Source organism: Trifolium pratense, linkage group LG4 (assembly GCF_020283565.1).
Source record: "Trifolium pratense cultivar HEN17-A07 linkage group LG4, ARS_RC_1.1, whole genome shotgun sequence".
In the NCBI taxonomy this organism is placed as follows: domain Eukaryota; kingdom Viridiplantae; phylum Streptophyta; class Magnoliopsida; order Fabales; family Fabaceae; genus Trifolium; species Trifolium pratense.
The window spans coordinates 32,151,573-32,179,199 of NC_060062.1; the positions used below are offsets into that span (position 1 = coordinate 32,151,573).

Below are 27,627 nucleotides of genomic sequence, written 5' to 3' on the forward strand. Positions count from 1 at the left end.
CACAATTTAAACAGTAAGTAGTCAACCCTCAAAGTAAAACAATGACTATTTGATAAAAAAAATTGATAAATACAAAGAATAATTTGACGGTAAGTTGAAAATGTTATTATGTAAAAATAAGCTATAAGTTAGCTCATAGCTGATAGCTGATAGTTGATGATTGATAGCTTATAGTTGGAAAACTAGTAGAATGAAATTAAAGTGTTTGACAAATTTAGTTGTTATAAATACAAAATGACATAAAAATACACGATTAATGGGTAATTATTATATTTAAAAAAAATAGAGAAATAATAAATGAAAAAAAGGGTAAAAATGATATAAAATGTAAAAAATTATAAGCTATGAGTTCATATTGCTACTTTAAATTTCATCTCAAAAAACGATATAAGCTAATTAGATAAGTTTATTATCAAACACGTCTATTTTTATCAAACAAGCTCGTTTGGCCTAGCTTATTTTGAGCTTATACAAACAACTTTTGCAATATAAATTAGGTTTTATGTTATTTTATAAGCTCACACTATCCAAAATTGTATTTTTATAAGCTATTTTATCATAAACTACTTTGACAAACTTATAATAATACATAAAAATTCCGCTGTTTGTATAAGCTGAAAAAAAAAGCTTGCCAAACCAAATTATAAACTAGTGAACTCGTCAAACACACCCAAAGTGAATGAAGACAAAAACTTAATGTGAAACAGATGTAAAACCAAATTGAGAAATACCTATTTGCCAAAAACAGCAGCTAATGGAGGTTTACTCGTTTCAAAAGACGTACAATTTTACTGAAATTGGTGGCGTTTTAATGGACAGATTGAACTCAAACGCCGCCAACCCTTCAATCCATTTCTTTTTTGTGACTTCTCCAACTTGTTCTTCCTTTTTCACCATCAACACATTTGCATATAAACAACTCCTCTGCTTTTTCCTCTCCATCACTCAGGTACACTTTCATATCAACATTATTATTTTACTGTATTTTTCAGTTTTCACAAACCCTAGTTTAGCCAACAAATCTCTTTAATTGAAGTTTTTATTTTATTTTTTATTAATTTTGCAAAATTCAGACTTTATTTTTTAATGTTTGATTTGAATAATATATTCAGCTTACCAATTAAAGATTAATATTCTGTTTAGATAAATGAAATATGAAATTCTAGCTCAGCCGGCAGCAATGCCGAAATTGCTAGGTCAAACGCCATGACCGGTGTTCGAATTTCGGTCCTCCACTTTGTGTGTGAGTTTCCACTGGTTTGTAAAAATGAAATATGAAATCATTGGATGGAACCCATTAACATGATTTCCCTTTTGTGTGCTTTATTCATGACCAGTGTTCGAATTTCGGTCCTCCACTTTGTGTGTGAGTTTCCAATGGTTTGTAAAAATGAAATATGAAATCAATGGATGGAACCCATTAACATGATTTCCCTTTTGTGTGCTTTATTCATGACCAGTGTTCGAATTTCGGTCCTCCACTTTGTGTGTGAGTTTCCAATGGTTTGTAAAAATGAAATATGAAATCAATGGATGGAACCCATTAACATGATTTCCTTTTTGTGTGCTTTATTTTTGTTTTTGTAGCTTAGTGTGTGGCTATGGAAAGGAAAAGGGACTCAATCCCTTCAACTAGGGCTAGAAAAAGAGGAAAAACAGGGAAAGAAAAAGTTGATGGAGTAGAAAGTCAAGAACTTGGCACTTCTTTTGCCGATCTTCCATTTCCAATCATTACCGACATTCTGGTTCGACTTCCAATCAAGTCTGTTCTTATTTGTAAGTCTGTTTGTAAAACATGGAACACAATGATTTCGGATCCACATTTTCCCAATTTGTACTTTGAGCTGTCACCTGAGTTGTCACCATATGATTTCCTGATTTTGATATCTGATCGAAGAGATGAAGACTAGTCTCTAGAACTATGTAGCTTCTTGAAGATGAGTGAGCCTCGAGAATTTTACAACAAACGAGAAACATGGCTTGCTTGTTTGCAAGAAAAAAATTGTAAATTTGATGTCGCGAATTCTTGCAATGAAATTCTTTGCTTGTGTGATTGAATCAACAAAGACCCTTTTAGTTTGCAACTCGGTTATAAGAATTTGGAACAATTATGTTTCCGATATATTTAAGAATATGACTGTTGAAATCAATGTGGTAGGAACACTAACATGGAGTGAAATCTTAAATATCCGACTTTTGTGATTGTGGCACTTCATTGGATCAATTTTTAGTATTAGAGATATTGAATTATGTATTTCAACTTTGAAAGTGAGAAGTTGAAGTTCTTCCCTTCTCCTTGCTCCTATGGTAATGGAATTTGACGCAAAGAAGTTGTTAGCATGCGAGCATTAGGGGACTCGCTTAATGTAGGAAATGCATAGTTACCTAGTTTTGTGGATGTATAGATCATGGAAAAATATGGCACTGGAGTTTCGTGGACTACTATGGATCAAGGAACTGCTATATTGGAGTATCGTTCTATTTTTATTTTGAATGTTTCCTTAAGAATCATATCAATTTAGATGTTATTTTGTTACTTAAGGTTGCTATGCTTCATATATCAATTTCTTATTCAACTAAATTATAGACTCAAGCATCTGTATTTGAAATTTGAATTGATTACTTTTGCCAATGATGGACTATTTACATGGTTTGCTGAGATTTCCTTTAGAAATAGGCGATTATTTGTTAGCCTTTGCATTCTATTTCAGGATTTCCTTTAGACGATTTCATTCATCTTTCATATTTGTGTTGATTCTCTTATTCTTATCGCTTCCTATAAAAGGGATTTTGAATATCTTATTGTGTGATATAATGAACCATGTATTGGCTTTGGTATCTGATAAAGTTCAAATAAACAATTGCAGACATTAGCATATGTATTTGCATTGGTTATTTTTGCCAATCTGATGCACAGTTTACATGGTTTGCTAAGATGAATTTATGTCCATAGGTGTAGAGAGAAGTACTATATAACTAATTAAATCATAGATGTAAAAGGTAGATTGCAGAACATTGGAAGAAGTTATGTAGATTTAGTAATTTGCAGCCAAATTTAAGAACAAAAGCATCGTATTAAAATGTGTTCTGATAAGGACTGTATCAATTGTTTTCAAAATGGGGGAATGGTTAGTGTTAAGAGAGTCCTACATTGGATGAGATATTGGATTAGAGATGTTCCGAGCATGAGTTTATAAGCGAGTACAATTCCATGCCATTTTATTGGATTGATTGTTCTGGTTAAGTCCAAGAAGAAAACCAGTTGCTTAAGTACTTGTAATTATAGGTCGGAATCATGTGTTGTTATTAGTGGGTTGTGCTATGCTCAGCTTATGTTGTTGGCCAGAGAATTATATCCTCTTTTGTGCAAGTGTTTGTTTATATGGTTGTAGAAAGACTATAACTTTGGGTGTTACTATGCTTTTTTGGTGTTTTTTGCCGTTGGATTCCATGTTCTTGTGTAACAGAAAGTCTATGTTTTGCTAATCTTTGTGTGCTTCAAGATTAGTCATTATGTTTTGATCTCTTTAATTATATTCCTTTTAATCTAAAGCATAAAGCTAATTTTTATTTGTCTATCTGTGATTTCTTTTAACGAAATTTTTAATCTAAAGCACAGAGCTAATTTTTATTTGTCTATAAAGTGTAGATAGAAGTACAATACAACTAATTAAATTATAGATGTAAAAGTTAGATTGCAAAATATTGGAAGATGTTATGTAGTGTTATCTAATATTAAAATGTGATCTGATAAGGACATTTGATTTCACAAGGTATTGTAAGGTCAGGCCAACACTGACGCTGTGCATTCGATTACTTTTGCGAGCTCTCTAACTTGTGTTATATTGTTTGGCTACCTCTCTAGTCTATATGAATTTCGGAAGAAAAGAAATCTGTCTTAAACTTCAAATTCATTCATGGTTTCATGGAAATGACATTATGTTACTATTGTCTAGGTATAGAAAAAGTCAATGATCGATTAGCCTTTTCATTCTATTTCATGATTTCCTTTAGATGATTTTATTCATCTTTCATATTTGTTGGTTCTCTTATTCTTCATCACTTCCTATAAAAGGGATTTTTAATCTCTTACTGTGATATAACGAACCATGTATTGTATTGGCTCTGGTATCTGATAAAGTTCAAATAAACAATTGCAGACTCTTGCATCAGTATTTGCATTGGCTATTTTTGCCAATCTTGGCACTATTTTACATGGTTTGCTAGGATGATTTTTATGTCCATAAGATGTAGAGAGAAGTACTATATAACTAATTAAATCGTAGATGTAAAAGGTAGATTGCAGAACATTGGAAGAAGTTATGTAGTGTTGGTAATATTAAAATGTGATCTGATATGGACATTTGATTTGGCAAGGTATTGTAAGGTCAGGCACATACTGATGCTGTGCATTCGATTGCTTTTGCGACCTCTATAACTTGTGTTATCTTGTTTGACTAGCTCTAGATATATGACTTTTGGAACAAAAGGAATTTGTCTTAGACTTCAAATACATTAATGCTTTCATGGGAATGACATTATATTACTATTGTCTAGGTTTAGAAAAAGGCGATGATTCGTTAGCCTTTTCATTCTATTTCAGGATTTCCTTCAGATGATTTCGTTCATCTTTCATATTTATTGATTCTCTTATTCTTCATCTCCGCCTATAAACCTAATGATCCGCGTCCCGCACTTGGTTGCTGAGGTTGTGAGGGCGGAGCATAGTTTCGTAGGAAAGTCACGGTTACTCCAATTAGATGAGATAAACATATTTGATTGTTGAAATTTGAATTCCTAATTGATGGTTAGTCTAATTAGCTAATCCCCGCACAACACATTCTTGGGAAGGCCATAACCCTAGCGGAAATTAGTGCCATGACTGGTCCAAAATACTCAAGCTTATGATGATACTATGCGGAACAACTAGGATGTCAAAGACCCTAATTACACTTGTTTCCTAAACAGAAAATTAAATGGACTCAATTAAATATGATTCCACATTCGTGTGCTTTATATTTTTTTTTTTGTACCTCAGTGTGTGGCTATGGAAAGGAAAAGGGGCTCAATAGGGCTAGCAAAAGAGGGAAAGAAAAAATTGATGACATAGAAAGTCGAGAACTTGACCCTTCTTTTGCTGATCTTCCATTGCCAATCACCACCGACATTCTTCTTCGACATCCGATCAAGCTTGTTCTCATTTGTAAACATGTTTGTAGAACTTGGAACACATTGATTTCAGACCCACATTTTGCCAAATTGCACGTTGACCGGTCACGATTGGTTTCCTGATTCGTGCACCTGATCGAGAACTAGTCTCGAGAACCATGTACCTTCTTTAGGATGAGCTTCCAGAACTTGACAGTAAATGCAGCAATATTTTGAAGCTTGAACCTACATTCAAGCTTCCCCTTCGTGATGGTGAACTGGATTGGTGGGATGATGGATTTCATGTGGTGAATTCTTGCAATGGTTTGTATATAGAATTTTGAATGTTGAAATCAATGTGGTAGGAACACCAACATGGAAGAATGTTAGATTTGATGGTAACTTTTCTTCAATAAAAAGTCTCGAATATCCCACTTTTGTGAATGAGGCACTTCATTGGATATATTTTGCGGATAAGAAATATTGAATTTTGTGTTTCAACTTTGAAACTGAAAAGTTGCAATTAATAGGTTTGCCATCTCCAACTTTCTTTCGACATGGATTCATGCATAATAGTATTAGCATGGGAGCATTCAGGGACTCTCTTTATGTATGCAATGCGTCTTTACCTAGTTCAGTGGATGTGTGTGTGGATCATGAAGAATGATGACACTGGAGTTTTGTGGACTAAGGCTTTTGTATAGGGATATTAGTTTATATTGGCCATTAAAATACTTTGATAATGGATACTGTATATTGGAGTATTGTTCAAAGAAAGGGTTTATCTACTATGACACTAATAATCGACCGCAGGGATTGTTCCAATCTCGGCAAAACAATTGTATCGTATTTAGGAATGTAAATTGAGGGGGATTTGCTAAGCAAAGTTGGTTTATAAAACAATTAAAATTAAAAGTGATGATTGCAAACGATTAAAGAGATGATTAGAATTTTCGATTCACTTCATCTTCATGATTTGGTAAATGCGGTCCTAAGCTACCTTTTCACTCTTATTGTCACGATGAATTAACTAAATAGTTCAGACCAGTGTTAATGACTAAGAACCCTTTTCCATAAAAATAATTTCCTAATGTCTTAGGTCAATTCAAATTCATAGAAAGATTTATGCTCGTTAATTCTCCTTATCATAGTACAATAATCCGATATCTCTAAAACGACTATTGACCAAACAATTATTTCAAATTCGGGTTTCAAAAGTTATGGTTAGTAATCATTCGATTCCTAAATTCAATTCATAAATTCGTCAATTCATAAAATGCATTAAGCACAGAAATAACTGAATAACAATAATATTAAAAAGGTCCCAAGGATCCTCAACAATTTACATGATTCAAATCAATTCAAGGAAGATCATCTACTAGTTCTAATCAATAGAGATTTAGCTACTCATAATAAAATTAATAAGCAACATGGAGTAAATAAGAGAAGAAATTAAACCAAAAATTATGTTGCTTGCCACTGCCGTCGCGTTCTGTTCCTTCTCTTCTTTCTCCCAAAGTCTGCGTCAATTAGGTTACAAAAGAAAGTTGCTTTTTATATGCCCGTGGGAACAAATCGCAACCCTTAAAGGAATGAACGAATCATCTCCCTATAACATGTTGAAAAGCAAGTACCCATCGTGCACTAAGAATAGATCGCGTCCCTATAATGCATAATCTGTCTTTTCTTATGATGACGTGTCAGCGTAGGAGCAAATCATGTGGTTGATGTCATGTACACGCGCAGCAGCTAATTGCGCCCCTATTTGATCATTATAGCAACGCGAGAAAAACAGAGAAGTAGGGCGAGAATCGGCTCACATACTTGGAATTTTTCTAAGTGTTTTTCCTCTTTTGATCTTTTAGTCTTCAAACTCTTGATATGTCATTTTTCTTCCAATCTTCTTTTCTTTGACCATGCATTCTACCTAAAACTTATTAAACTACAATGAAATTGCAATTAAAATTAACAAATGACTGATTATCATCACATCCATGATTGAAATAAATTTGGCGTTCCACCAAATGAACCAATTTGATTAATTTTCGTATGTTTATGACTAACTTCATTTGGCTCATAGCATCCATGATTGACAACAATCATAATTGTTATACATATGACGTTCTTCCAAACCCGAGCATCGCACGGGTCGGTTACTAGTTATATTGAAAGTTGAGTATATCAATCATTCTAGAACAAATTTTTATTTTATTTTTGTCATCTATTTTAGAAAGGAGGAAGGATGTAGGGACGAATCTACCTTTCTTCAAATGGAGGCAGCTGACCGCAAATATTTGTACTACTACTATGTGTACGCAATCAGAGTTGAAAAAAGGAAACTTTTTGTGAGACCCGTTTTAGTTAATATTGTATGGAAAAAGAGTGATCCATTTCATTTCAGCTTCCTGATAAAAATTACAATCTCAACACAAATTCATTCTCATTCTTGCTGTGAAATCAATTCTTAACAATTTCCGACAACATGATGAATACTCTAATCCAAATTTGGAGATGGGTTATGCAGCCAAAGGTGTGGAGATTTGTATGTTCTGTTTCAGCTGTTATTGGACTGCTCTGTTATGGTCTCAGCTCTTCCTTCAACTATCTCTTTGGACATTGGAATGTCTTGAAGATTGTTCTATATAGCCTTTTCAGCTTCATCATCGGCTTCTTGAATTTATTTGCAAACAAATGGCAACACTCAACAAGTCATTGGATTAAAGCTCACGCAGCTTTTTTGGTATTAACAATCACTACACTCTACTCATTCTTCTTCGATAAATTAATGAAGGGAAAACCAGATGCATATAGTCTACTTTCATGTGCTGCTTTTGCTATCATGTCACTGAGTTTGTCGCGGGAAACTCAGTCCGGATTCAAAATCGATCTTATGTATTTTTTCCTTGGAAGTCTAATTCTGCAACTGATGAAGATTAAATTGATATTATTCATTCCAGGAGCAGGTTTCGGTTACTTAATTGTTATTCTTCGTTCTTATTTCTCTTCTATAAATGATGCAATTCAAGCTGAGTCACATTCACATTCACTACAATTGGCCAGTATTACTGATAATGACGATCCCACTAGTCTTCAAGATGAAAATCTGAATGTTATTGTCAATCCACATTCAACACAACTGACCAGTACTGATATTGGAAGTAGTATGCTGGAACAACTCAGTGATTATGTGAAAGCACTTCAGCAAGAAAATTCAACTCTCATCGAAATGCTTATGGAGAAGTTGAAGGATTACCTAAGTGATGATTCTGCATTTAGTGGATTTAATGTGTCCGAGGACACGGACTTCATGATCATGGCGCTGCCAACTGAAACAATCGACAACATTCACAAAACAGCCAAGTTGATGGTTAGTGCCGGTTTTAAGAGGGAATTCTCGGACGTGTACAGCAGTTCCCGAAGGGATTGTTTGGTCGAAAGCCTCTCAAGATTAGGGTTCAAGAAACTCACCATTGAAGACCGTCGGATGTTGTCATGGAAAGAAATCGAAAACAAGATTGTAAGATGGATCAAAGCTTCCAACGTGGCTTTGAAGATATTGTTACCCACTGAAAGGAAACTCTGCGATCGGGCTTTCTTTGGGTTCTCCTCCACTGCTGATTTGTCATTTATGGGTGTTTGTTGTGAATCCGCACTTCAGCTGCTGAATTTCGCGGATGTTATTGCCATTGGAAGCGGATCACCAGAGCAGTTGCATAGAGTCCTCAAGGTGTTCGAAACAATGCGTGACCTAATAATTCCAGAGTTTGAGTCTTTGTTCCGTGATCAATACAGTGCATCCCTGCAAAAGGAAGCAATCACAGTTTGGAAGAGATTGGGGGAAGGGATCAGAGGCATTTTCACGGAGTTTACGAATCTGATTCAGCAAATTTCAGCTGAGGAAGTAAATCTCGATGCGGAAATTCACCCGATCACCATTCACGTGATGAATTATCTCTGTGCTGCTAGTCAGTCACGGAAGACCCTGGAGCAAGTGTTCGAAGGAGATTATGGGGATCTATTGAAGGAATATCCTAAAATTGAGGATAGAGTGCAATCCTCTTCCAATGTCTCAGGGCAGATGGGTTTGATTATGGAGCTATTAGAGAGCAAGTTGATAGCCGAATCCAAACTCCATAGCAGGCTGACTGATTTGTCTCTACGATTCTTGATCAGAAACGTTGACTACATTGTTCAAAAGGCTAAAGAGTGTGAATTAGGAACCATTTTAGGAGATGATTGGTTCAAAAATCAGGCTACCCAATTTAACCAAGAGATAAAACAAAAAGAAGAGGAACTGCTGTCAAAAAAGCTAAAACAAAAACAAGACGAACTGCTGTTGAAAAAGCAAAAACAAAAAGAAGAAGTACTGCTGTCAACCGCAGGTGTTAAGCTACCACAAATGGCCCAAGTGTTTAGAAGAAGAGGTTGACAATACCATGTTCGAACATTAATCCTTGCAATTATGTAATGCAATGTCAGTGTCAACTGAACAATGAATGTTGTTTTTAATAGAAAATTGGTTTTGCTATTCAAAAAGGCGGTATAGTTTGTTGTCCGTCTTTCATTCACATGTAATTTTCCTATACTTATTGCGAAAATGTTAAATAGTGCACCCGGTGCCCTAGTTAATTTTCATTTAAACTAAGATATTATTAACACATGATAGAATTTATGATTTATAATTATTCATAGAATATTACAGTATAATTTATGTTTTTTTTACAAGTAGTCTAGTGACTAAATTTTTACTTTTTAAAGTTATTAAGTGGAGGGTTCGAACCTCGATTGCTGCAATAACATGCAATGTCACTGTCAAATAAGTTATATTCACGGGCACATAATTTATGATTTATAATTATTTTTAGAATAGCTTAGGATTTATTTCTTATTTAAAAGTATTTGTTCATAAATATTGCAATTATCACTTTAATATCTAATATGCAGTGGGTCACACAATATTCAATTACTTTTTTGAGGGGGAGAAAAAAAAAAAGCTCAATATATAGAGAGCAATAGATATATGTCAAAGAGAAACCCTAAAAAAATAAAAAGTAGAGTGCCGATCTTCCTTGTTCTCTAGCTCACCACTGCATCACATCCTTTCATCCTAACAGAACCATCGCTCAAGTCCTTCCACACTCATAGCTCCACCGCTCGAATTTGCCCTACCCAGTTCAGGTCATTTTCTAGTTGTTCAAGCTCGCCACTGGCTGGTTCCGATCGGTGCTATCCGGCGCCGGTGATGGGTGGTTGTTTGTGATGTAACAAAGTTTTTCACAAGAAAGGGGGTTTTGAATTGTGACCTTTTAAAATTTTAATCTGCAAATCAAGTTAGATAAATAACAAACTACAATAGCAAGCCTTTAGATTGTTACGAGAACATTCTCCTCAAAACACAAATGTAAATAAGTGATTTGTGTGTAAAGTGTTTGTAAAAATAAAAGATTAAGGGAAGAGAGAATCACACAAGAATCTTATCTTGATTCACCCCTTAATAGTATGAGCTACTCTAGTCCCCACTTGCGTGAGATTGTCCACTATAATCTAGACCAAGATTACAATCTTCCGTTTGATCTAAAATCGAGATCATAAAATATCCAGTTGTCACAAGCTGGTCTACCTTAACAAGGTACTCTCAAACAATTCTAACAAATTGACTTAAGTAGATCTAAAGATTTAGCAAGAGTTCTTTGGATCTAAGCTTAAAACAATCCTAAACTGGTTGTGAAGCTTACAAATGAAATACACTCAAAATACTCAAAAGAATATAGATCCTAGATTTCTAGAGAGCTTGGAGTATGAGTGAAAAAGAAGAGCTTGATTGCTTAAGATTGAATAAGTATGATTTCCTTTGTGTGCTTCAAGTTCTTACTCTTCAAATTGGTTGAACGTGTTATTTATAGATGGAGATGATCCTTTGTTGCTTGGACATCACACATATCTATTGTGAGTGTAGAAATAGTCGTTGTGAGAGAAACAAAACAGTCCATGTGAATATGTCCTTTAGATGCTTCAGGAGATCATTCTTTCAATGGTCTCTGATTGTGATGCACTACAAGATGGCAAAGATATTTTTTATGCCAACTGTAATGAGTTGTTTCTGACATATATCCGTTGCAAAGCCTTTGGCCATGTGTGGAAAAAATATTAGATCAGTTCGGATAAGATTGCCACATGAGTGTAAAAATCTGGGAGACCATTCTCCAGAATGTTGGAGACCATTCTCTCCACCGGTGTGGATAAAGCCAACGTGCTTAATGAGCTGTTGTAAGTTGTATACCAGCTGTAAACACCCAAGGGAAGCATAGAGTATCAACTATTCACTTGTCCTTTCAAGTGCGGGATGAGATAAACATATTTGATTGTTGAAATTTGAATTCCTAATTGATGGTTAGTCTAATTAGCTAATCCCCGCACAACACATTCTTGGGAAGGCCATAACCCTAGCGGAAATTAGTGCCATGACTGGTCCAAAATACTCAAGCTTATGATGATACTACGCGGAACAACTAGGATGTCAAAGACCCTAATTACACTTGTTTCCTAAACAGAAAATTAAATGGACTCAATTAAATATGATTCCACATTCGTGTGCTTTATATATATATTTTTTTTTTGTACCTCAGTGTGTGGCTATGGAAAGGAAAAGGGGCTCAATAGGGCTAGCAAAAGAGGGAAAGAAAAAATTGATGACATAGAAAGTCGAGAACTTGACCCTTCTTTTGCTGATCTTCAATTGCCAATCACCACCGACATTCTTCTTCGACATCCGATCAAGCTTGTTCTCATTTGTAAACATGTTTGTAGAACTTGGAACACATTGATTTCAGACCCACATTTTGCCAAATTGCACGTTGACCGGTCACGATTGGTTTCCTGATTCGTGCACCTGATCGAGAACTAGTCTCGAGAACCATGTACCTTCTTTAGGATGAGCTTCCAGAACTTGACAGTAAATGCAGCAATATTTTGAAGCTTGAACCTACATTCAAGCTTCCCCTTCGTGATGGTGAACTGGATTGGTGGGATGATGGATTTCATGTGGTGAATTCTTGCAATGGTTTGTATATAGAATTTTGAATGTTGAAATCAATGTGGTAGGAACACCAACATGGAAGAATGTTAGATTTGATGGTAACTTTTCTTCAATAAAAAGTCTCGAATATCCCACTTTTGTGAATGAGGCACTTCATTGGATATATTTTGCGGATAAGAAATATTGAATTTTGTGTTTCAACTTTGAAACTGAAAAGTTGCAATTAATAGGTTTGCCATCTCCAACTTTCTTTCGACATGGATTCATGCATAATAGTATTAGCATGGGAGCATTCAGGGACTCTCTTTATGTATGCAATGCGTCTTTACCTAGTTCAGTGGATGTGTGTGTGGATCATGAAGAATGATGACACTGGAGTTTTGTGGACTAAGGCTTTTGTATAGGGATATTAGTTTATATTGGCCATTAAAATACTTTGATAATGGATACTGTATATTGGAGTATTGTTCAAAGAAAGGGTTTATCTACTATGACACTAATAATCGACCAAACAACTTTCTAGTTTGTGGAACTCAAGATGTTTTTTTAAATTTTTCTTTTTGTTGATTGTTGAATATATGTTTCCTTAACAATCATAAGAATTTTGATATCATTTGTCACTTAACAATTATATGTAGTGATGTTGCTTATATGTTGTAATTTTATCATGAGTTTCCTAATTTTGTTCTTATTTTGTATAGGTGTGCAATGTTCAAATTTCCTGAAGAATGAAGTTCTCTACTTAGCTTAAGCTTTTTAACTTGGCAAGTTTATATAATCTTTATTATCTTGAATATGATGAAAAGCATACCTCGTTAGAAGTAATTGTCATTTGCCAAGTTTATGCTATATCACAATTTTAGGTTTTTCTATGCTCTAGTTGTGACTTTTGGAAGGAAAAAAAACTTGTATTAGGGTTGAGATTCATTAATGGTTTCATTGGAATGACATTATATTAATACTACTACTAAATTGTCTTTTATTATTGCTTAGCCTTTTCATTCTATTTATTGATCTCCTTATACATTGTTTGCTGAGATGAATTTATGTTCATAAGGTGTAGAGAGAAGCACAATACATAGATGTAAAAGGTAGATTGCAAAACATTGGAAGAAGTTATGTAGTTTTAGTGATTTCATGCCGAATTGCAGATCAAAACCACACCATGATATTAAAGTGTTATTTCATGTTCTGATAAGGACTGCATCAATTGTTTTCAAATTGAGTGTATTGTTGGCTATCAAATGTGAACCAACCAATACAAACATTAAAATAAAATAAAAAATAAAAAAAAAAAGTTAAGCACTTTTGAACTTCTGATTTTGGTATATATGTTTGGGGTGTTTTTTTCTGATGCCATGTTACTTTTGAAGCACATTTGCAATTTTTTATTTTCAATTTTACTTTGTATATTGGTGGCTGGTTTGACATTTTATTATGAATTTTCTTTTTAATTTTGATAGAAAGATTATAGAAGTTGGCTAGAGAGAATGTAATTTCTATTCTTTTGAAAGTATTCAATTTATTTTTAAAATGCATTTTCAAAAACTTCTGTTATACAAGCAGAAACTTATACAAGTCCACAAGACAGAACCAACAATCTCCAAAAATCCAAACAGCTTATTCCAAAGTAGTTAGAATAAGAGAAATTCTTTGATAGACACAAATATAAATATGAGGTGTTAGGCACACTCACATAAACAAGCAAAAATCAAAAAGAAAAGAAATAAATGATGCTGATTGATGTGATTATATTACTTTTGATTTAAATTTTTGAGTGTGTGACCAAATAAAATATGATTTGGGCGTGTGCCTATCCAAGTCTTTCTCTTAGAATAATTCTAAAAAGAGACTTTTGTGTTCGTGTTGGTTACAAACCAAAAATATTATAGAACAAACTTTATATTATAAGAGATACAAATAATTGTAAAATATATTTTTTTTGCTTACAATGAGCTGAGCATCGAACCCAGGATTTATAGCATACTACCAAAATCACTCACCACTAGACCAAATCTAGTGACTTATCGTAAAATATTATATTGAAAGTTGAGTATATCAATCATTCTAGAACAAATTTTTATTTTATTTTTGTCATCTATTTTAGAAAGGAGGAAGGAAGTAGGGACGAATCTACCTTTCTGAAAAAAGGAAACTTTTTGTGAGACGCGTTTTAGTTAATATTGTATGGAAAAAGAGTGATCCATTTCATTTATAAAAATTACAATCTCAACACAAATTCATTCTCATTCTTGCTGTGAAATCAATTCTTACAAATTTCTGACAACATGATGAATACTCTAATCCAAATTTGGAGATGGGTTATGCAGCCAAAGGTGTGGAGATTTGTGGGTTCTGTTTCAGCTGTTATTGGACTGCTCTTTTATGGTCTCAGCTCTGATATTTTCTCTCCCCACCCCCCACGTTTCTTTTATACCCCCCTTAAATCCCAATTTGCCCTTCGAAAATGACCAAATTTTTGGTTAGCGAATTCGGGTTTTACGAATCGAAACAATAAAAACTTCGGTTTTTAAAAACCACTCGCTTCGTCCTTCGAGTTTTACGAATCAAAGTATGTTTATATAGAAAGCAACCTCTCACATTCTTCATCACTTTCAATACTTCATCCCCACACTACCAAAAGAGATCCCAAAATCCAATCCGTTTTTCACTCAAATCGCTGCTTAAAATCAAGTTTGGAACGTTTGCTAAGGGTTGGAACGCGATTTGAAGCACAATATTAAGGTAATCTTCCGTTTAATTTCTTTTATTTTCAACTGTCATATATGCTAGGTTGGTAGGTTTCTGACACAAAATCGTTCGATTTATAGAAATCGAAGGAATCCTTCGGTTAATACGAATCGAAATGACTGGAACTTTTGGTTTTGTGTTGGTTTAAACGTGTTTGCTTGCCAAGCCTAACCGAAGGATTCGTTCGGTTGATACTAACCGAAATTACTGGAACTTTAATTTTTGCACTGTCTTTACTTGCCTTGACTGTCTGTTTTGCTTGCATTGCATTGCATTGCCTTAGGTCTATCTGTTTTGCTTGCATTGCCTTGGCTGTTATGGATTATAGAATGTGCTACCAATTTTATATGTATTAAGTATTATATGCGGCTAATTATGTGTTTATCCCTCTTATATTATGTAGTTATGGCGGGCAAACGAGAGCTTGTGCTAGGTATCTGTGCCCCGGGAATTGTTGAGGTTCCGCCTGATAAACCTCCATCTAGACCTGTTGCATATGAGATTGATACATCGGATCATTTTTACACTGAAATGGCAACCCCTGACCGAGATGAGTTGATTAGATGGGCTCGGGAGATTGCCTTAAAGCTAAAGTTTGCAATTGTAATTGGCAAATCCGACAACGGCAGCGATAAGAGGAAGCAATATTTCAGGTTGGATTGCGAGCGGGGAGGCCGGTACGTGTCAACAAATAAGAAGCTAAAATCTGATCAAACCGGCACGAGGAAATGCGGCTGTCCATTTCGACTCTGTGGTTATTGTCATGCCGATAAAACATGGCATTTGACCGTTGTAAACGGAAAACATAACCACGAGTTGGACAAGGCAGTTGAAGGCCATCTCATTGTCGGTCGTCTCAAACCGAAAGAAAGGCAATGTATGGAGGAAATGTAAAGGAATCTGGTTCCGCCTAAGAATATAATGTCCACATTGAAAGATAGGGATCCAAACAACATGACAACGGCAAAGCAACTCTACAATTTAAGTCATCGATTAAAACTTAAAATGAGGGCATCAATGACTAAAATGCAACACCTCTCCAAAAGACTTGTCGAGACCGGGTATTTTTTCAAACATAGAACGGTTGTTGCAGACGGATCCGAACATGTTCAAGACATTTTCTTTGCACATCCTAAATCTATAAGTTTGTTCAATTCTTTTCCTATTGTGCTTTTGATGGATTCGACATACAAAACAAACAAATACAAAATGCCGTTATTTGAGATTGTCGGATTCACATCAACTGGGAGATCTTTCAATGTTGCATTTGCTTGGCTTACCAATGAAAGAGAAGACAACTTCACTTGGGCTCTAGAGCAGTGTGTCAGTCTCTTAAGGAATGAGGATGTTAGACCGAAGGTGATTGTCACCGATAGGGATTTGGCTCTGATGAATGCAGTTTCCGAGGTATTTCCAACATCGGCTGCAATGGTTTGTCGTTTCCATGTAAAAAAGAACGTGAGCTCTAAGATGAAGGAAATTGTGAAAATCAAGAATGGAGAGAATGAGAAGCAGACTGATGTGTGGGATCAAATCACCGATGCTTTTAATGATGTGTTGGAGTCGCCAACGGAAAAAGAATATGCTGACAATGTTATGGTGTTTAGGGAGCTTTGTGCGAGATGGCCAAAGTTTTTGCGTTATGTTGAAGAGACTGTCCTAGACACTGATAAAGAAAGGGTTGTCAATGCTTGGGTAGACCAACATATGCACATGGGGAATCACACCACGAATAGAGCTGAATCATGTCATGGTGTGTTGAAAGGTTACTTGAAGGACGGTAACGGTGACTTGGTGAAAGGATGGGAAGCGATAAATAAGATGTTGATAAGTCAGTTCACCGAATGCCATCTTTCAACAAATGCCCATATAACCCCATAGTCAAGTACGCTAAAATTGACACGGGTAAGCGGCTCCAATCCTGATGCTTCAATTGGATCCCAAAACCACCTCTCACTACGAGGCGGTTTGACGATGTTTATAACCTTTTTACCGCTAGCTTGGCAACGCAGAGTCCTCTTTAAAACCTGAAAAATTCCAACAACACAAAACATTGAAAACTTAATTAACATAATCACAGTATTTAAAACAATTAATATATTTAATAAAACAATTAATACACTTAACGGTACCTCGTGATCATCTGGTTCTGCATTCCATATCGGAACCGCCCTATGATTTCCGTATTGTGTTAATAATGACATATCACTTGGTCCTCCTCCATAACCCTCATTTGCTGCATCTCGTCGTGGTTGTCGTGGTCGCTGTTGCGGTCTCCGTCGTGGTGGTTGTTGCGGTTCTTCAATTTGCGGTTCATCAGGTTGCGGTTCTTCAGGTTCGCCATACTCGGCATCCTGATTTATAAATTGATCCGCGTCAAAATCATCATCCTCAGCAGCATTTTGTGCTTGGCCTAAACGTGACCGTGTACGCGTACGCGAACCACCCGCCTCAGCATCATGTGCCCCTCGCGCCGGAATTGGTCCTTGTTGCTTACTACGACCTCGTTTGGCAGAGCGATTTGCAGCAAGCTCTCTACGAGCGGAAGCATTTGCATTGCTTGGCTTGCCATGTCTACCTCTCCCAACATTTTCTTCCATATTTATCCTAACATGGAAAAATATCTTCACACTCAATACAATCTTATAAACTATGATAAATTCAAACTATAATTCAATCAACATTTAATCCTAACACCTATGGTTAACATTATTCATATGGAAGCATATTGAATTTTACTTACACATTTTGTCAAACACTTAGTGTACACCATAATACCATCTAATTGCATACACAAATTAAACCTAATATCACATGCATTCATGTTAACAGCTAACTAAACTAACAACTAACCATTAATCAACAATTCAAACATAGAATTTTGAGATAGAAAATTACTCATGGAGGGAAAAAAACGTAGAAAAGAGTGAATGTGATAACAAAAACATGGAATGAGAAAAGAGTGAATGTAAATGTGATGACAAATCGTCACACTCTCTAATCCATGCCTATTTTAGCAACATTAGATACATTTTAGTAGGTTTTTAGCAATAAATATGAGAGAAATCTAACTATTAGCTTGATTACTTGTTTTGCAAGAAAACAGGAAAAACTGCAGGAAATGAATGATTTTCACTACGCTGGGGGCGTAGCCCATCACGCGCCGCGTGATGGAGCTCACAGGGAGCCAAGATTTTCACTCTGATCACGCGCGGCGTGATACCTGACCACGCGCGGCGTGAAGCTTTGTTCAGGAACTGGGTTGCTCTCTGACTTGACCACGCGCGGCGTAGCTTTGACCACGCGCGGCGTGAAGCCTTGATTGAAGAAGAAGATTGTTCTCTGACTTGATCACGCGCCGCGTGATTCTGTTACCACGCGCGGCGTAGTTGATGGATCTGCAACCACGCGCGGCGTGATAGATCTGGCGCGCGGCGTGGTTGCCTTCTGTATATATATTTTCTGCATAATTCTGTTTTCGGTTGAAAAATTCTGCAACTTTTCACTACATTCTGGTTTTGGAACTTGAAGATCGTGATTCAACACTCCAGCGGAGAGCTCCAAGCACATCGAGAGCATGGATTCACAAGCCATGGCGATGAAGCGAGGAAGCGAACGAAGAACGATGAGGAGCTAAACTCCTTTGGAGGTAGGATCTAGGGTAGTTTAGAATGTAGTTCAGCTGAATGTAACCTGCAAATGTTGTAAGATCGTACTCTCTTTATAGTGTTCATTCAATACAATCTGATTTTAATGCTTTATAATCCTGCATTAGTGTTATATTGATTTTGAGTTAAGTCACGTGCGAGAGTATTGATTTAATGTCTGAACTGAATTGTATTGAGCACTCGAGTGTCTCCGGTCGAGAGATTGAGGCATAGAGTGTAGCGAACGATTGACGCGCGTTAATATCATTCGTTGTAGGTAGCTTCCGCCCGAGAGATCGGGGGAGTATCGACCACGAATAGAGTGGATTTTGACAAGAGATTGCGATTCACTAATTTGTCGATCTAGTTGTGAACACTTGAGTAGTTCTTATGACATTGTAGGTTGCATGCGGTTAGCTATAGACTAGATGATTCCGATGATTCTACCTCATTTTTCCATTATTCTCTAAGCATTCGTTTTCTACCAATTGATCACTCAACATACCCCCAATTTATGTGTATTTTCGGTATAATGTCTATGAACACGATTCGACTAGTTTGATCACACAATCCCTGTGGATCGATATTTTTATTACTACGTGGTAATTCGTTCACTTGCGAAATAATCCATCAAGTTTTTGGCGCCGTTGCCGGGGATTGTGATTGATTCGACAAGGCGATAGTGTTCATATTTTCTGTGTTTTCTTTGATTTTTCTGTTTTTACATTTTTCTGTCAAGAGCGTTCTACTCGTTTGCTTCCTTGTGCATGCGGAGAACAGGTCCCATTGAGCTGGAATTCGATTCTGAGATTGAGAAAACAGCACGAGCAAATCGTAAAGTGGAAGGAAGACATGTTTGAATCATACAATCAAGAGGCACTCTTAACTAGTTGCAAGTTCAATAATATCTTTCTACAAATCATTACCAAACAACTAGAAGCTCAATGTATGGTGCCAGCAACCTCTCAAAATAATCCTCATTTCAACACCTTCAATCTTGGAGTGAAGAATCACATGAATTGTTCTTATGGAGCTAATCTGAATCAAGCATTTCCTCAAGATCAACATTATGAAGATCACCTTGAATCTTTTGAAGATACTCTTATCTTGGCCATGAAGATGACTCAAGGCAATTTTGAGGTGATGAAGGCAAACCAAGAAGTGTCAAGCGAACGTCATGAAGCCTCCATCAAACATCTCGAAAACCAAATGGGTCAACTAGCAAGGCAAGTCTCTTCTCTACAAACTCAAAGTGGTTTTTGTGGAAACACCACGGATCCTCGTAATGAAAGTTGTGATTCCATTAATTTGAGGAATATAGAAGTTTCATCACCGGAAGTAGTGGAGAATCCTAAGAAGGATGAGAGTAAAAATGGTGTAGTTGAAAAGATGAGGGATGGTGTAGTTGAAGAGAGAAAAGAAAATAAGAAAGAAGAAAAAAAGGAAGAAAAAGCTTATGAGGGTGAAGTTGAAAAGAGAGTGGAGAATGAGTCTAGTGCCAAGAAAGGCAAGGAACCTCTTGTGAAGGGCCCCAAGTTTCAAGTTCCTTCACCATATGCTAGAATGCCTTATCCTAGGATGAAGAAGGTCAATAACCAAGACCTTGAATTTTGTGGAGTGGTATCCGAATGTTTCAAAGTGGAAGTGCTAGAGGAAGTGGTAAAAGATGATAAAGAAGAAGAGTGGGAGCATGAGATTGAAATTTTTCTTCAAAACTTGGATAACCCCCTAGAAGAGGAGGAAGAGCCAAAGGCGATGAAAAAGCCACCGGAATTGAAAGAACTTCCTCCTAAATGGAAGTATGTGTTTTTGGGTGGCGACTCTAGGAAACCCATGATCATAAGTGATTTGCTCACTCCACTAGAAGAGAATGACTTGTTAAAAGAAGCGGAGAAAGTGAATGACGACCTAGGGTGGGTCTTGGATGGTGTGGTTCCTATCTATTGTTTGCACAAGGTGGCCAAAGAAGAAGAGCCCAAGCCGGTTGTCAATCCTCAAAAGTCTTCCACTTCAACATTTAAAGCTTCGGTGAAGAAAGGTTCTAAGAAATCTCCATCACGGTCTAGTAAGAAGGAAAGAACCAATTTGAAGACCAAAGGGGAAGATCTCAAGAGTGATTCGGGAAGTGTGAAATCATTACCTATTGATATCAATATTGCTCCTTTGAATGAAGAGAACAAGAGGAGCCGGGTTGAATCAAAGTTGAAGTATCCTCCCTAACTTGTGATGATGAAGCGTCAAGCTAATGACGAGAAAGAAGCGCTGCATGGGAGGCAACCCATGAGTTTACGGTCCTTTCTTCCCTTTCACTCTTATGCTACTTTATGAATAATAATTTGATGTTGCTTGGATTTGGCTCGATGTTTTATTTGTGTACTCTGAATTTGAATCTTCTTTTGTATAATGGTGGAATGGTTTTTACTTTTAGAGTTTGTTTCAATAGTTTGGCATGTTCTTTCTAATTACTTGAGTATCAATTACTTGATTTTCTCCGTGTGTGATTTGTGAAACTTGCAGTGCAATAGCTTGTTGCACTCATGTGATCAAGAGGCAAAGGACGGGAACGCACACTTTTTGACCGGCTCTTTGATTCGACCCAACCGTGAGGTATTGAGCCAAACACTTCTCATCCTTTTTATGTGTGATATCCACTCGTGTATTGTCTCTCGATTTTGCTTGTCGTCTCTTTATTTGATTGGTAATTTTGTAGCACACACGAGGCATGTTGTTTTGGTACCCTTGAGCCTTTCTATCCACCCTTACATATATATCATTTGCTTAACCAATTTGAGCTGAAAAAAGAATATGTTATTTTTGCAAAACCTTAAGAAATTTTTGAAGAAAAAAAGGAATGACTTTCTTGGAGGTTAGGCACCTAATTAGTGGTTGACGCGCAATGCTCACCACTAAGTTTGGGGTTGCTCTTTGGAATTAGCAAACAATGAAGTTTGGGGTGAGGGTACTAGAGAACTTACAAAAAGTTTCTTGGTTGAAAAAAAAATTGAAAATTTTTCAAAGATTCAAGGGTTTAGAGAAAGATATGTTGAAAAGAAATGAAAAAATGAAAAAAGAGATGCATGTGAAAAAAAGAAAAAATAGAAAAGAAATGCAAAAAGAAGTGATAGCTTTGAGTACAAAAAGAATTGCAAACTTGTGTGTTGAAATAAAATGTTCTCTAGTCCACTTTGGTTCAAAAGAAAAGGGTTGGTTTATGAATTTTTGACCATAGGGGGATCTAACTCCAAGTTTTTCTACTACTTATCCAAAAATGTCACCATCCACCCTAGCCAAGCCACGTTCTAACCCTAAAAGACCTCTAATGTGTGTGCACAAAGTGAACCGGATGAATTCTTAGACTACTTGCAAAATTATTGTTGACTTGCATTGATGTGTTGATTTGAGTGAATTACCCAAACTGAAGAGTGCATGTGAGTAGTGTGATGAAATCATAAGAGCCTTGGTCGGAAAGTGTGAACTACTTGAAAATGTCTTGCGAGAACGGTTGTGCAATTGAGCATTGTTTGCAGGTGGATCATTGATCATCAGGTGAGTCTCACGTATGTATGATTCGAGTGAATTTAAGGAAAATGCCAAGGTCTTGACACAAAAGCTTGAGGTAAAAGTTGTTTCCTTGAGGACAAGGAAAGGTTTAAGTTTGGGGTTGTGATGACAAATCGTCACACTCTCTAATCCATGCCTATTTTAGCAACATTAGATACATTTTAGTAGGTTTTTAGCAATAAATATGAGAGAAATCTAACCATTAGCTTGATTACTTGTTTTGCAAGAAAACAGGAAAAACTGCAGGAAATGAATGATTTTCACTACGCTGGGGGCGTAGCCCATCACGCGCCGCGTGATGGAGCTCACAGGGAGCCAAGATTTTCACTCTGATCACGCGCGGCGTGATACCTGACCACGCGCGGCGTGAAGCTTTGTTCAGGAACTGGGTTGCTCTCTGACTTGACCACGCGCGGCGTAGCTTTGACCACGCGCGGCGTGAAGCCTTGATTGAAGAAGAAGATTGTTCTCTGACTTGATCACGCGCCGCGTGATTCTGTTACCACGCGCGGCGTAGTTGATGGATCTGCAACCACGCGCGGCGTGATAGATCTGGCGTGCGGCGTGGTTGCCTTCTGTATATATATTTTCTGCATAATTCTGTTTTCGGTTGAAAAATTCTGCAACTTTTCACTACATTCTGGTTTTGGAACTTGAAGATCGTGATTCAACACTCCAGCGGAGAGCTCCAAGCACATCGAGAGCATGGATTCACAAGCCATGGCGATGAAGCGAGGAAGCGAACGAAGAACGATGAGGAGCTAAACTCCTTTGGAGGTAGGATCTAGGGTAGTTTAGAATGTAGTTCAGCTGAATGTAACCTGCAAATGTTGTAAGATCGTACTCTCTTTATAGTGTTCATTCAATACAATCTGATTTTAATGCTTTATAATCCTGCATTAGTGTTATATTGATTTTGAGTTAAGTCACGTGCGAGAGTATTGATTTAATGTCTGAACTGAATTGTATTGAGCACTCGAGTGTCTCCGGTCGAGAGATTGAGGCATAGAGTGTAGCGAACGATTGACGCGCGTTAATATCATTCGTTGTAGGTAGCTTCCGCCCGAGAGATCGGGGGAGTATCGACCACGAATAGAGTGGATTTTGACAAGAGATTGCGATTCACTAATTTGTCGATCTAGTTGTGAACACTTGAGTAGTTCTTATGACATTGTAGGTTGCATGCGGTTAGCTATAGACTAGATGATTCCGATGATTCTACCTCATTTTTCCATTATTCTCTAAGCATTCGTTTTCTACCAATTGATCACTCAACATACCCCCAATTTATGTGTATTTTCGGTATAATGTCTATGAACACGATTCGACTAGTTTGATCACACAATCCCTGTGGATCGATATTTTTATTACTACGTGGTAATTCGTTCACTTGCGAAATAATCCATCAAAATGCATGGAACTTACTTGATTAAGAATGGTTTGAGATAGGATGTTGAAGTTTTCCACAAAATCGCTCTCAAGAAGAAGAATGAGTGGTGTTGTTGGTGTTTAGAAGAAAAAACGTAACTGAGAGGAGAAGTTCAGCTTCTGTTTCTATATCAGTTAACTTCGGTTAACAAAACTCGAAGGGAAAAGCGAACGATTTCTATTAACCGATTTTTTTTAAAGTTCGATTCGTATAACCCGAAACACCGTGCAGGGGCAAAAACGTAAGTAAGGGGGGTATAAAAGAAACGTGGGGGGCCTAAAGAGAAAATATCCTCAGCTCTTCCTTCAACTATCTCTTTGGACATTGGAATGTCTTGAAGATTGTTCTATATAGCCTTTTCAGCTTCATCATCGGCTTCTTGAATTTATTTGCAAACAAATGGCAACACTCAACAAGTCATTGGATTAAAGCTCACGCAGCTTTTTTGGTATTAACAATCACTACACTCTACTCATTCTTCTTCGATAAATTAATGAAGGGAAAACCAGATGCATATAGTCTACTTTCATGTGCTGCTTTTGCTATCATGTCACTGAGTTTGTCGCGGGAAACTCAGTCCGGATTCAAAATCGATCTTATATATTTTTTCCTCGGAAGTCTAATTCTGCAACTCATGAAGATTAAATTGCTATTATGCATTCCAGGAGTAGGTTTCGGTTACTTAATTTTTATTCTTCGTTCTCATTTCTCTTCTATAAATGATGCAATTCAAGCCGAGTCACATTCACAACAATTGGTCAGTACTATTGATAATGACGATCCCACTAGTCTTCAAGATGAAAATCTGAATGTTATTGTCGATCCACATTCAACACAACTGCCCAGTACTAGTACTGCTGATATTGGAGGTAGTATGCTGGAAAAAATTAGTGATTGTGTGAAGGCACTTCGGCGAGAAAATTCAACTCTCATGGAAATGCTTATGGAAAAGTTGAAAGATTACCTTAGTGACGATTCTGGATTTAATGTGTCTGACCCAGACTTCATGATCATGGCCTTGTCAACTGAAACAATCGACAACCTTCACAAAACAGCCAAGTTGATGGTTCGTGCTGGGTTAAAGTGTGAACTCTCCGACGTATATACCAGTTCCCGGAGGGAATATTTGGTCGAAAGCCTCTCAAGATTAGGGTTCAAGAAACTCAGCATTGAAGACCTTCAGATGTTGTCATGGAAAGAAATTGAAGATGAGATTAAAAGATGGATCAAAGCTTCCAACGTGGCTTTGAAGATATTGTTACCCGCCGAACACAAACTCTTCGATCAGGTTTTCTTTGGATTCTCCTCCACTGCTGATTTATCGTTTATGGATGTTTGCAGGGAATCCACACTTCAGCTGCTGGATTCCGCTGATACTATCGCCATAGGAAGTCGATCACCTGAGCGGTTGTTTAGAGTCCTCGACATGTTTGAAACAATGCGTGACCTAATAATTCCAGAGTTTGAGTCTTTGTTCCCTTATCAATACAGTGGATCCCTGCAAATCGAAGCAATGGCAACTTGCAAGAGATTGGGGGAAGCAATCAGAGGCATTTTCATAGAGTTTGGGAATCAGATTTCGCAAGATTCAACGGAGGAAATATATCAGAAAGATGAACTTCCCTCGATCACCAGTTACGTGATGGATCATCTCTGTGCTGCTAGTCGGTCACGGAAGACCTTGGAGCAAGTGTTCGACGGAGATTATGGGGATCCATTGAAGGAATATCCTAAAATTGAGGATAGAGTGCATTCCTGTTCCGATCTCTCAGTACAGATGGGTTTGATTATGAAGCTATTATGGAACAAGTTGGCCGCTATAGCCAAATACCATGAAAATGTATTGATATATAACAAGTTACCTCTGTGGCACTCTGGTTTCTTGATGACAAACAGGAAGTACATTGCTCAAAAAGCTGAAGATAGTGAATTAGGAGCTATTTTAGGAGATAACTGGTTCATCAATAATCTACCTGGCCTATTTCCCTCACATCCCATTGATTTAAATGAGTTGGCAGACATAAACGTTTTTTTGCCAGGTCAAAAAGTTGCTTATAAGCTTAAAAGAACATAAGACTTTTTTTTATAACTGTTTTTATTTTAAGTAGATTATGAGCTTATTGCTAATAGTTTATCATATTTTGTATCATATTTATTCTTACTTTTTAATTAAAATTCACTTTTACCCTCTATAATTTATTATTATTTAAAATAAAATAATTATATCTTTTTTATAATGGACAACTCTGTCTGGATTTGAAATCGATCTTATGTATTTTTTCCTCGGAAGTCTAATTCTGCAACTCATGAAGATTAAATTGCTATTATGCATTCCAGGAGTAGGTTTCGGTTACTTGATTATTCTTTGTTCTCATTTCTCTTCTATAAATGATGCAATTCAAGCTGAGTCACATTCACCACAATTGCTCAGTACTACTGATAATGGATATCTTACTAGTCTTCAAGATCAAAATCTGAACGTTATCGTCGATCAACATTCACCACAGCTGGCCATTACTTATATCGGAAGTAGTATTCTGAAAAAAACTAGTGATTATGTGAAGGCACTTCGGCAAGCAAATTCAACTCTCTTCGAAATGCTGATGGAAAAGTTGAAAGATTACCCTAGTGATGATTCTGGATTAGTGGATTTAATGTGTCTGACACCGACTTCATGATCATCGCCTTGCCAACTGAAACAATCGACAACATTCACAAAACAGCCAAGTGGATGGTTAGTGTCGGGTTTAAGAGTGAACTCTCGGATGTATAAAGCAGTTCCCAGATGGAATGTTTGGTTGAAAGCCTCTCAAGATTAGGGTTCAAGAAACTCAGCGTTGAAGACCTTCAGATGTTGTCATGGAAAGAAATCGAAGATGAGATTGAAAGATGGATCAAAGCTTCCAACTTGGCTTTGAAGATATTGTTACCCGCTGAATGCAAACCCTGTGATTGCGTTTTCTTTGGGTTCTTCTCCACTGCTGATTTATCGTTTACGGATGTTTGTAGGGAATCCACACTTCAGCTGCTCAATTTCAGGGATGCTATTGCTATTGAAAGCCAATCGCCTGAACGGCTGCCTAGAGTCCTCAACATGTTTGAAACAATGCGTGATCACCTAATTCCAGAGATTGAGTCTATGTTCCGTGATCAATCCAGTGGGTTGCTGCGAAGCAAAGCAACCACAGTTTGGAAGATATTGGGGGAAGCGATCAGAGGTATTTTCATGGATTTACGAATCTGATTCGGCAAATTTCAAAGTGAATCTCGAAGGTGAACTTCACCCGATCACCAGTTACATGATAAATTATCTCTGTGCTGCTAGTCGGTCACGGAAGACCCTGGAGCAAGTGTTTGAAGGAGATTATGGGGATCCATTGAAGGAATATCCTGAAATTGAGGATAGAGTTCATTCCTATTCCAATCTCTCAGGGCAGATGGGTTTGATTATTTGGCTATTAGAGAGCAAGTTGATAGCCGAATCCAAACTCCATAACAGGCTGACTGATTTGTCTCTACGATTCTTGATCAGAAACGTTGAATACATTGTTCAAAAGGCTAAAGAGTGTGAATTAGGAACTATTTTAGGAGATGATTGGTTCAAAAATCAGGCTACCCAATTTAACCAAGAAATAAAACAGAAAGAAGAGGAACTTCTATCAAAAAAGAAAACACAAAAAGAAGAGGAAATTATACGAATCTTGGGGCCAAATCAGAGTTTTGGTCGTGGGAGTAGTGATCTGATGGGTAGGCCACCACTAATTAGCAATGTGATGAGCCGAAGACAAGAGCGATCAGACAATGCTGATTAGTATTGTAGATTAAACACAATTTTAATCTCAGCCATTCATTTTTTATGAGACAGCTGAGAATGATTATCGCGTTAACGCTGTGTCTAGTCCTTTTCCACTCTTGTTCTGTTTTTTTCCTGGTTCTAGATTGCATCAATGGTTGTTTCTGCTATTAATTTATGATTAGTTGCTTCTTGTTGTTGAGAATAATATGTTTAAATATATTTTGAAGATTTTGCATTTAAATATATTTTAAATTAATAT

The 27,627-nt window shown here is 36.8% G+C and overlaps 6 protein-coding genes and 1 pseudogene across 6 annotated transcripts; 6 read left to right on the top strand and 1 right to left on the bottom strand.

The window, feature by feature from the left end:
* Positions 1 to 1,425: 1,425 nt before the first annotated feature.
* Positions 1,426 to 2,674, top strand: LOC123922488 (annotated as a pseudogene).
* Positions 2,675 to 6,448: 3,774 nt separating this feature from the next.
* On the top strand, positions 6,449 to 9,778 carry LOC123922987 (exocyst complex component EXO70A3-like). Its single transcript, XM_045975638.1, has one exon. The coding sequence runs from the start codon at positions 7,631 to 7,633 to the stop codon at positions 9,575 to 9,577; it is 1,947 nt and encodes a 648-aa protein (XP_045831594.1). The 5' UTR covers positions 6,449 to 7,630; the 3' UTR covers positions 9,578 to 9,778.
* A 4,651-nt stretch (positions 9,779 to 14,429) lies between these two features.
* Positions 14,430 to 16,816, top strand: LOC123922988 (protein FAR1-RELATED SEQUENCE 7-like). Its single transcript, XM_045975639.1, has 2 exons — positions 14,430 to 14,929; positions 15,339 to 16,816. Exon 2 carries the CDS (start codon positions 15,857 to 15,859, stop codon positions 16,814 to 16,816), a length of 960 nt encoding a protein of 319 aa, XP_045831595.1. The 5' UTR covers positions 14,430 to 14,929; positions 15,339 to 15,856.
* Positions 15,341 to 15,829, top strand: LOC123922490. The gene has a single exon (XM_045975205.1). The coding sequence runs from the start codon at positions 15,341 to 15,343 to the stop codon at positions 15,827 to 15,829; it is 489 nt and encodes a 162-aa protein (XP_045831161.1).
* Positions 16,768 to 17,535, bottom strand: LOC123922989. Its single transcript, XM_045975640.1, has 2 exons — positions 17,068 to 17,535; positions 16,768 to 16,962 (listed from the first exon to the last, which is right to left on the bottom strand). Exons 1-2 carry the CDS (start codon positions 17,533 to 17,535, stop codon positions 16,768 to 16,770), a joined length of 663 nt encoding a protein of 220 aa, XP_045831596.1.
* A 6,530-nt stretch (positions 17,536 to 24,065) lies between these two features.
* Positions 24,066 to 26,250, top strand: LOC123922491 (exocyst complex component EXO70A3-like). The gene is made up of 2 exons (XM_045975206.1): positions 24,066 to 25,611; positions 25,910 to 26,250. The coding sequence occupies exons 1-2, from the start codon at positions 24,066 to 24,068 to the stop codon at positions 26,248 to 26,250; spliced, it is 1,887 nt and encodes a 628-aa protein (XP_045831162.1).
* A 107-nt stretch (positions 26,251 to 26,357) lies between these two features.
* On the top strand, positions 26,358 to 27,384 carry LOC123922492 (exocyst complex component EXO70B1-like). The gene is made up of 2 exons (XM_045975207.1): positions 26,358 to 26,790; positions 26,834 to 27,384. The coding sequence occupies exons 1-2, from the start codon at positions 26,358 to 26,360 to the stop codon at positions 27,382 to 27,384; spliced, it is 984 nt and encodes a 327-aa protein (XP_045831163.1).
* Positions 27,385 to 27,627: the final 243 nt, after the last annotated feature.

Excerpts from the sequence above, each read along its gene's own strand:
- LOC123922987 (XM_045975638.1), top strand. The coding sequence starts at position 7,631 with ATGATGAATACTCTAATCCAAATTTGGAGATGGGTTATGCAGCCAAAG.
- LOC123922490 (XM_045975205.1), top strand. The coding sequence starts at position 15,341 with ATGGCGGGCAAACGAGAGCTTGTGCTAGGTATCTGTGCCCCGGGAATT.
- LOC123922988 (XM_045975639.1), top strand. The coding sequence starts at position 15,857 with ATGTCCACATTGAAAGATAGGGATCCAAACAACATGACAACGGCAAAG.
- LOC123922989 (XM_045975640.1), bottom strand. The coding sequence starts at position 17,535 with ATGGAAGAAAATGTTGGGAGAGGTAGACATGGCAAGCCAAGCAATGCA. Across the intron at positions 16,963-17,067 it reads CAGAACCAGATGATCACGAG|GTTTTAAAGAGGACTCTGCG; the intron begins GTACCGTTAAGT and ends GGAATTTTTCAG.
- LOC123922491 (XM_045975206.1), top strand. The coding sequence starts at position 24,066 with ATGAAGGGAAAACCAGATGCATATAGTCTACTTTCATGTGCTGCTTTT. Across the intron at positions 25,612-25,909 it reads CATAAACGTTTTTTTGCCAG|GAGTAGGTTTCGGTTACTTG; the intron begins GTCAAAAAGTTG and ends TATGCATTCCAG.
- LOC123922492 (XM_045975207.1), top strand. The coding sequence starts at position 26,358 with ATGGAATGTTTGGTTGAAAGCCTCTCAAGATTAGGGTTCAAGAAACTC. Across the intron at positions 26,791-26,833 it reads ATTGGGGGAAGCGATCAGAG|TGAATCTCGAAGGTGAACTT; the intron begins GTATTTTCATGG and ends CAAATTTCAAAG.